General features: G+C 39.4%; 1 protein-coding gene across 1 annotated transcript in view; it reads left to right on the top strand.

The window, feature by feature from the left end:
* The window catches only part of elp4 (elongator acetyltransferase complex subunit 4), a 42,503-nt gene extending 32,154 nt beyond the window's left edge, over positions 1-10,349 (top strand). The window contains exon 10 of the mRNA XM_072465117.1: positions 9,466-10,349. Within this exon, the coding sequence (XP_072321218.1) occupies positions 9,466-9,594 (129 nt within the window). The 3' untranslated portion in view covers positions 9,595-10,349. The remainder of the gene's footprint in view (positions 1-9,465) is intronic.
* Positions 10,350-10,591: the final 242 nt, after the last annotated feature.

The raw sequence follows: 10,591 nt of genomic DNA on the forward strand, positions 1-10,591 counted from the left end.
GCCGCCCAATTCCCAGCAAAATGTCTCATTGGAAGAACGAAAAAGCAGATATTCTAGTTCAAAACTTGTTCCCAACTTTTCTTTCATACTGAAACAAGATAATTAGATGGTGATTACAAATCATCAAACTAATATTCTAATAAACTTTTCTAGTCTTCTGAAGTTTTCCGTGGTCACATTCAGATCGTTGACGAACATGTTAAACCTCCACACAACTTTGTAGATTGTGAGGCTTTGTTTAGTTTTATTTTGCACTCGCTACCTGCCCTGTTGTTTGAATCATCTATATAAACCTATATGTTAGTTTACTCTGTTATAATGTTACATTTGAATACTAATTCATTCATCATGCATTTGGCATTACAATTATAAATTGTATTTATAAAGTATAAATGAAGGCCATTAAATGAAAGAAAAATCATTAAAATAGAAAATATTCCTTATGTCTCTTTATTGTATTGCCACCTTTAGAGGTCATTTTCAAAGGAGATATCGCATGCATTTAGCTTGATCTTACAGATTTCAAATAGCATGTATTGTCCTCAGGCCAGAGCTCACTGTTTTAATAGTTTTAATAGTGCCTCATGATTAACACTCTGCTAATGGTTAGCTAAAGACTGTTATGTTTGGGGTAAAATTAAAGCAGACAAAACAAAAATCCCCATCACCCACGTGAGTTTAGGACCTGGGGTCACAGAGCAATGGAAGGTGGTGAATTTTTTGACAGGCCACTCGAGGTGATGTCTCATTCCCTCTGACGTGTTGGACACCCTAAAGGTGGCTCTGCCTTCAGCTAGCCCAGGAAGCACCTCACCTAGCTGTGGCTAAATTTACACCACCACCACCTGCCTTCAGCGAGGGCATGCTAGAGAGCCCGAGCTAGTTTTGGGGTGTAGAGGGCAAAGGGGAGAGAGATGATAGGTCACTGAAATGTGCTGCTGCTTTGCAACATGCATAATTAAAGGACTTTTATCATTTCACATTCAATCTCTGTTTAGCAAAATGTCATTTGTATTTCTGCAGTGCAAACTCTGTATACTCAGAACAAATATGAAACATTTAGTTTCTTATAAGTTGACATTATGTCATAATTAGGAATGTCAAAAGTGTTGATACTAATTCGATACTAAAACTAGATACTCACATGAGCCAGTATAATTACAACAAAAATGACATCTACCGGGCACAATGTTTCCTTTGTTAACAGTTTTGGAATGATCTTGAGCTTTATCAGATCCAGGGTTTAGTTATTTTGTGTTGAAAATAGCAGTGTATTGTCTAAAACCATGATATTGACCTAAAAAGAGAGCATTTTTAATAATCATTGTGATATAAAAAATTGTATTAAGCATCAAGTTTTTTTCCTTAGTATCGAAATAGAGTTTTTCTTTTTTTTTTTTAAAGGTTAGTATCATGACAACAGTAGTTATGATATTGATCACATTATCCCAATTCAGATATTGCAGCATTTACATGATTTCTCTTTCAGCTCCATATTTGACCAGTTTCTATATTCATCAGTTGTGTCTTATACTATCTGCGTTCGTCCTCTTGGTGGACAGTCAGATGCTCCTGTGCCTGATGTTCTGATTGGCCTGTGAGGCTTGAGACTTGTCTATGTGTGGCCCGGCTGGTCCAAGTCAGCAGTAATGACTGGCTTTGGCCGGCATGCCTGTTAATGTGAATGGGGTTACTCTGGGCAACACCTTTTCAGCTGGGTCCTATGAAGTCCTCAGTATGGTGGTCTTTGTCCACACAAGGGCTGTCCTCTGAGCAGAAAAGGCCTCTTTTTTTGTGAGGACTATCAACTAGTGATGGATTATACTCCCCCTTTATTCTCGCGGCTCGACGAGGATGTGTGCAAACTTTCACTCTCTTGGGCACATTCACAGATACTATTACAAACTCATCAATGTAGCGTGTTGAAGTCTTATGCAATAGAACAGACGCACGTTTTCATATATGCTGAGGAATCATTTCTATCCATGTTCTTTGTAGAGCTTTAAGCCTTTGCTGTCAATAAGAGAACTGTTTTTGCATAAAAATCACAACATTTTATTTTTTGGGATACTTACTGTCATTTCTTCTGTAGCAATTACACAAATATATGTTTTTTTTAATATACAAATGTGTATAATAATAGAATAATCTGTGTGATGCCAATAATCAGTTGCCCCACAGCATTATCTCAATACTCGACATAATGTCAGTTCTGTTGCTTTTTCGAACATCTGCATTGCTCTGGCACAACCTTGCTGTGACACTTTGTTTAAACTATACTAATTCAATAATTCAGTTTAATGGCTGTGCACGCCTTATACTTCTGCCCCTGCCACACCCCTCTAATGGCTGAACTGCTTCCCCAGCCAGCACAGTAACCTCCAACTGACCTTTCAACTCGTCCAGCGTTTGCCTGTTAACCTCATGAACTCTACTGTGGCCCAAACGATAAGGGGCAGATATAACTGGAAAGACTGGTGTAGTGGTGGTGGTGAAGGGCTTTACAGTTGGCTTTGTGTTGCTGCGTTGTTTTATGGGTCCCTCTCTGTTTTTGTACATGGCTGTGTGTTCTTGTAGTCTGCCCGCAGAGGCAAAAACTATGAATAATATATGACAAAATGTCCTGAGTGTTGTATTTTGGGGGTTGAATGCAGCAGAATAAAACAGTTGGCAGGCATTGTTCTATGAAGTTCTTTATTTTTCTACATTCATCAAATTTGACAATAGATTGTTGTCTAGTAAAAAAAAGTTAAAGGTCAAAGGTGTGAAAAAAGGAAGTAAAGAATCTTGATGTAATTTTGCTCTCTTTTTTACAAATACTATACAAATGAAATGTTCAGAACAATAGTTTGGCTGAATGGGTAAAATGTAGTTTTCTGTCCACAAACAAACCAACAAAGAATCATTTTTATATTTGAATTTGAATCATTAGATTTGATTAATATTGGGGCTGGGTCATATCTAAATTTTGTTTGCATTATCTTCATGAGGATTATTCAGACAATATTTTAACAATGTATCAGGAATGTGCTAAAATGTGTCTGCCAATGTTTTGTTGAGGTTCAAGTGTCGCACAAAACATGCATGGACCATAAAATGAACCACAAAAGGCCAGAAATATCACTATCACTGTAAAATATGCCCAATATTTCTGCTTCTTTTTGAGGTAATTTATAATTCTTTTAATTCTTGACTAGACAAATATAGACAAAACTACAATAGCCATACTATACATGTTTTAATATATCCCCCACCTCTAAATAATTCATTTGAAAATTGATCAAAATAAATGATTTTTTTCGTTCACTGTTCATGATGTTAATTGCATAAGCCGTTACCAAACACATTGGACATCAGGTTTTTTGTAGCACGATATACTCTATGTTCAAATTAATCCATATATGATTCACGATATGATTTCATTTTGACATATTGCACAGTACAAATGAGAGAGAAGGGAGCACATATTGCCCAAGTTAAGTTGTAATCATCAAGACACTCAACACACCCATCACATCAACGTTTTAACCAACTTTCAAAGCATTGTTACATCTGCAGTCACAAATACATGCTTCACCCCATCTCACATTCTTCTTATGTATCACAGTCATGATTTGAGGGTAAAATATGTGTCTCAGGCCCCCAGATATGCTGTCATAACCCATGCAGCCTCACTCTCAGCGTTGGCTCTATATGCAGTGAAGGCAGCACTTAGACATGTTTGTACTCTCCGCCCTTTCTCCCTCTGCCCTTCTCCGCAGGCGCCGTGTCACCCCGGGGCTTCAACACACTCCCCGACTGTGCCCAAGTCCATCTAACACCCACTAACCCCTGTCCACCCTCACCACCCTTTTCTCTGCCCAGTCAGTGTGCCCTCAGCCCCTCGCCCTGCAAAATGCCTACAGTCCAAACCACAACACTTCCACAGAGAAATAAAAACGAACAGAAAGGAGACAAAATGGCCTCACGCTGGGTCTTCCGTCAGTGGCCTTTGACAGGTTAGAGCCGAGGCCCCCAGAAGATGGAGACGGCCAGAACGAGTCAAATCCCCTTCTCCAGCGCAGTTACACTTTGGCCCTGCTTTGTCCATTTAGTTATTCAAAAACACCACAAGACCAGGGCCCCATGCCATCTTTTTGGTGTCTTGGTAATTCTTGAAAGTTGAGATGAATTCGGCCCCTTTTAAAAGTGCAAATTGTAATTAAAAACAGGGAAAAATGCATCAAAATACAGAAATCACAAAAGAGTTTAAGACATACTTACATACTTAGAAAAGCATGTCAAAATTATATAAAGAAGTTATTTATTTGCAAATATCTTTTGTGTTTCGATGTAAATGTAGCTGTAAGGTTTATGTATTTTTTGTGTCTTCTGCAAGAGTTAAGAAAAAAATGCAACTGTTGATGTCAAATGAAAGACTTTAAATATTCCAAACAATGCATAATCCTCAAAGTATTTTTCTTCTATATTCTCCCCGTCAAATATAAAAAATAATATAAAATATGGAAGAAAGCCATAGCTGCAGTGTACCATTCATGTTTTAGAAGTGGAAGATAGACCGTATGTGCTGATAAAATAATATTGTGAACTTAGAAATGTGTTCAATTGCCATTTCAGAGTTTAAGTTGCACATCATTTACATAAATACATTCAGCATATCATATTTTATAACCCTCCTGTTGAATGTGTGACTGAGTTGACATTTTAGGGTGACAGAGTTGAAAAACCCTCCAACTTAGTAAACAATTTAACATTTCTTTACCTATTGCTTAACATTTGTCACAAAAGCAAAGGTATTTTCACAGATCAGAATAAAGGATGAACGCAGACCCAGAGGGGGATTCACCAGTGTTAAGGCATTTTTTCAACTCAATCAGATCCATACAAATGTATGGATTCAAAAATAAACTTATTATTTGAATTCAGTTCATGTTGTATATAATTTATTTATTTTTCAACATGTTTTCTTCGACACTCAAGAATCACTGATTTGTATTTCAAAATCTTGAATCATTGTCAGTTACTTGTAGACTATAGAAAATTCTGTTCTCTATTTTATTCTATTAACGTATATCTGCATTTATGTCAATACTGCTTGTATTGCCCATGGTAATTATTTTCAATTCATAAAAAATAATAATAATACGCAGACATACACATAAATATTCCTTACACTACTTATTTGAAATATTTTCCAGAAGATTAAGGCCACAGTAATTTGTAAGTATACAGTACATTCTATACCCCAAAGTTAATTAATAAATAATTAATGAATCATTGGAATTAAATATGGCCTTCATTCACCTGGAGGAAGCCACTGGCAGGAGCAGTGCTTAGCTTTGCAGAGCTGATGTGATTTGGCATTGGCATGTAGGGCCATAAAGTTAAGTAGCAAGTTGTTTTTATTGTGCCAGTTTTACAGTATGTAGATTATATACCAGAAATGAATACCAAAAACACATAGATCATTATAGTATCTTGTAATATCGAGATTGTTATTATTTGTGAGTACGATCGTCTTCTGCGTTTTACTTAATGTTTAAGCAGGATATTCTGGCACAGTGCTGCATTCTTCAGTGTCACAATAGCAGTGGAAGGTAGAGCGTTTTCTCAGACATGGTTTAGTACAGGTGGGGTAGAGTTACAGATTGTTGTGCAGTTTACCATGGCAGTTTCCTGGGTTTGTTTGTCTGAAATGACCAGTGATAGTCTGCTTCTATTATAGGATGTGACTTCACCTCATATTGTGGATTTTGGTGTGTTGAAACTTCTTTCTGGAGGTTCAACAAATATTTTCCCACACAATCTGTATTGTAACTTTATAGGTACAAGGGATTATGGCACCTGGAGGAGAGTGAAAAGACCGGGAAGTCTGGGAATGTGTAGCAATTCCAATTACGGTACAAAATGTAGGGCTGCCATATTGACCCTGGGACGTTTGCAAAGACGAGACTGAAAATGTAGGACATTGACCTGGTGCCTGGACATATGTACGTGTTAAGACACAGTGGATGCACTGTAGCAGCCCAGCTCTGTGAAATTGAATTGACAAAGGGTATAAATATATAAACTCCATAACAACTGTCCAGGACAAAAATGGTCATGCAATATTTTCCTTCTGCATCAATGAAACCTCTGCAATTTATTTGTAATATTTTTCAGTCTGGAGCCATCTTCGTATCTGCACTGGCATACTAAACAGACCAAACCTGTGACACAGAAAAGAATATAGTGACTGCATTAGGTCTGGTCGTAGTAAATATCGTGTCACTACTATGAGTTCATGTTGCTTGTTCAAACAGTGGTAATCTGATTGTTAGTGCACTCCAGCCATCATGTGTTACAACAAGGTGTTGAGTTCCCCATAGTTCTAAAGTACAGTGACAGGCCATTTGAGACTGTGGCTAAAACTCTATGGAAGAAATGACTCGTTAAATTAGCACCTAATACTCCAGTCATTAGCAAGCAGTTACCACCACTGGAATGCTTTTGATGGCGGAGCTTTGAGAGTTTGTACCTAAAGAATTTGCCAGAAGGATTTAGTCTGTGTTGCTCACATTTTCTTTTTTATAAAAGCTTTACAAATACAGAAGTCTATTTTTTCAGAACTGAAATACTGTTATTTATTAAGAAACAAATGAACCATGTTAAATGTTTAGTTAGTTATGCTGAAGGAAATTGTCCATTGTGAGGAGATATGGGTAACCCTCTTAGGTAAATCCAGTCTGTGGGCCGACCCAGAGGGCTCATTTCAAGTGCTTAGCGCTCATTTGGAGTCGTGTCACCTCTTAGCCTCTAGCCAACACAACCCCAGCCACTTTGCTGTGGAGTTGGGCTAAACCACAGACCTTCAGCCTGGTCTGCACCAGAGGCACCGCTGACATCACGTCAATTCACGCAAAGCCATGTACTGCTCTAACACTGCACTGCTCTTCCACTTTCACAGTTTCCCTCTGTACCACCACGAAACCAAAGCACCAGAGCCAATAGGCTATTTTCCCGCCATTCGCTCCAGTCCAACTACCCCCTCCAGCCCTCTAGATCCTTTTATTTTTGCTCCTCTTTTTGCACCCTCTGAAGGTTGCTAGGCAGCACAGAAAGACTTTCTACACACATACACCCCACTATGCCTCTGAGAGCTTTTCCGGATGTCCTTGTTTACTTCATGGAGTGTGCAGGTCGCAGGAAGGCAGCCTCTGTGACGGTGTCTGTCTGATCCTACACTGACCTCCATTCATTTGGTGTCACTGCATATGTTGTGGCTCTTGTCCTAACTATGTATAGTTCGCTGTTTACTAACTCGCATCTTTTATTATTGCTGTTTAAAATTACAGTATATCACTATTTATTAGTCAGGAAGATGGTATCGGTATATAGTATTTTGAATTTTGTATATAGAAGTATTTATTGTAAATTGTATGTGTATTGTAAAAATATGATTTTTTTTAAAATATCGTCTTTGTATAAAGTTTGTTTATTTATTAATGCACTCCAAGTTTATTTTTTTCTTGTGAGAAGTTTGATATTGTGCCAAGTTGTGTTATATTGTCTATAATAAAGCTTGTTTGCGGATGTCCAGGTTGGTTGCTGATTATTGCCAGGCTGCCTTTTCCCTGTGTGTCACAATAATCGATTGGGTTTGTCTGCTCCTCCCTCCAACTTTGATGTAGGCATTGATTGTTCTCATATGCCCCTGAACTCAAAGGTTAGAGGAGCCAGCTTCACTTCTCGATTGCTTTGACCTTCCTTCTGCACATGCTCAGTTGGTTCAGCGAGCCCAGAGCCAGAGAGACCCAGAGAGCCAGGCCTGTGGATGCGTGACAGCCAGACATCGGTGTGATGTCTTTTTTTTACCCTCCCACCAAGGATGATGTATATGTGATTGATTTTTCTACTAGCCTTCTCTCTTGCCCATTTCCGCTGCACTGCACTAAGCAGGACCGAATCCAGGCTTGATCAATGCATTGTTTTTCTTTTTCAATCACACTTGAGTGAGCCGAAGACACGAAAGGTTACACAGGTGAGGTTTGGCAGAGCAGGATACAACTCTTGTGGAGCCACCCCCTAGGCCAATATTTGGGCACACACTCATTTTGTGGTTTGCAAAAGTTTGAGAAAGTAGTACCGGTCGTTCCTTTTAGTGTCGTCTAGTAGATATTTGTAGGTCCCTGTGTTCTCCCAGTGGAAATCTTCCACCCCTGTGTGTATTCTTCTTGTGAAAGCTTACCTTAACCACATTACATTAAATTATAGGGCTTGCAGAGTAGTCACCTGCTCTACATAAAAGGCTGGCTCCATGAATACAACTCCTCTTGTTTCCTCAACTGGCCCGACAAGCCAACTTCTTCTACACACACAAAGGACACACAAAGGGCGAGTATGCAGACCCCCTGACTGCTGAGGGAGGAAACGCACGGCTTCATATCAAACGTGAACATCATTTTCTTGGGGGTAAAACGTTGTTTCTCTAAATCCCCAAATCCTTAAAAACACAATTTGGTGGTAAAGAAGGAAGTACTGCACCCCAAAGGGTTAACAAGTGTCGTGTAGTCCTGAATTATCTCCTAAAAACGACGCAGATAAGCCCTGTTTCTAACGCCTGGTCATTAAGATAAGCATCTGCGGGCCTCATGTCTTCAGGGGCTGTGAATGTAATGGGCAGAGAGGGTTCAGGTGGAGCTTGAATCCTGCTTTGAGTAGAGGTTTCAGATGTCACTGGAGATTCTTTCATGGAAAAATTACAGGGTTCAACTTCTCCTATTGTTGAGGCTATATTGCTTGTATGCCTGAGGTGGCTCTCTCGAAAGACACTTGAACTGATTCAACACACATTTTGGACTCTGGAGGTACTTGAAGTGCTCTCAACCTCAGTCTGTTGACGTAGGGCCTTTCATGCAGCGTGCTCAGTGAGAAAGACAGCCCTCTTAAGCTTTATAGTCATTGGTGTTAGTGGGCTTTAGGTGAATGGCTCTCATTAACCTACCGTCTTTGTACTTAATGTTGGCAAGAGCAGCAAGTCCGATAAGCTTTTTACAGAAGAAAAAATGTTACTGAACTAATTTTCAGTATTGTTATATCAATGCTGTAAGCATAATTGAAGAAATGAAAAATAGTGATGGAATAACTGCACCTATGACAAGTAAAACTCCATGTGCACTTCCCCGTGCTCTGTACCTTATATCATGTGGCTATTTGGTGCTCACAACCCTTGAACACACTCCCTGTGAGCTGTAACAGATCTAAAGTTCTCTGAAGCATTTAGCAACACACTAGCAGGTTTACTCCATTCTGCCTGTGCTAAAGGGAGTGCTGAAGCATCTAATGCAATTTCAGGCCAACATGGACTGAATAAACATCACTGGAGTGCAGAGTCTACTGTACGTGGATCCCACTGTTGTGTTTGTGTCTCATTTCACCCGTACGAGCTGCTCTAATATTCTGCCCTTGCCTGTTCTCTTTCTGCAGAGACTGCATTTGCCTCCAGATCTGTCTGAAACAGTGAGTCGAGTGAGCCGAGGGGATCTGCCTGGAGCGACCGGTGCAGCGTCAGCCTGTGGCCTCAGCACCTCAACTAACAAACACCTGGATTTCTGAGAGGCCATCCTTGTACCCTTCACTGCACCCACATGTTTTGTCTCTGTCCACTGAATGTCAAGTGGGACATGACCACAAAACAGAGTGGGGACTAAACTTAGCACGCAGGAAATGTACAACAATGAGTGGAAATACTACAAGTGGAAGATTTTATTCTACTGTGAGTGGCATTTTATTATGACAAAATACAAGGGAAATGGTTTTGCTCTAATCATGGCAAAATGTAAATAAAGATTTTTGTATTGTCTGTGAGGATGTGCTGAATGGTTTATCTATGGGCCCCTGAGCTTCAGTGTGGGATATTGCTGTCCATCTTACCCTGCACCTGTCCCAGGACCTCCACTGAACGGGGAGCATGAGCAGAAGGTTTGTGTATGAGCTTCACACCTCATCAGGCCTGTTTGCTGGATGAGCTGCTCTGCAATGACAAGCCCAAAAGAACAAATTAGGTCAAGTGGTGACACTGACAATTACGGAACAGCATAAAATAATTCTCTGTATGTTTCAGTGTAGTTCTTGTGCCAGTTTGAATATATTTGCCCATAAAATTGGCTGAAATGGTAACAATCTGCAGCACATTGAAGAGAGAAAGCTAGTGTAACTTGACAGCTTTATGCATGAATGGCTTGTATTGGCTGTTTGAGCGAATGGGCAAAGCAGCAGACACTTACACAGGTGAACAACAGAAACTGTTGTCTGTTTGTGTTGTGGAAAAGGCCTGTTGAGTTTAGAGAGCAAACCTTTAAAGTATTCTTTTGAAAATAAACTTTTACAAACCTTCTTAAACATGTGTGTTTCCCGGTGTTTATGATTTTCACCTAAAGGTACAGTATCTGTACCACAGTTATGTCAGTGCTGTCAAATCATTTTCATAGGCATTCCAAACATTTCCTCATGTCTGATAATAATTTTGTGAACAATTAGATGAATAGACCCAAAAATGAATATAACATTTAAAACTTTACATTTAGAATATCCAAAACCTACAGGGGCTTCA

The sequence above is a fragment of the Eucyclogobius newberryi genome, unplaced genomic scaffold (assembly GCF_026437365.1).
Source record: "Eucyclogobius newberryi isolate DKJ021-1_F unplaced genomic scaffold, fEucNew1.0.hap1 SCAF_5, whole genome shotgun sequence".
Lineage (NCBI taxonomy): Eukaryota > Metazoa > Chordata > Actinopteri > Gobiiformes > Gobiidae > Eucyclogobius > Eucyclogobius newberryi.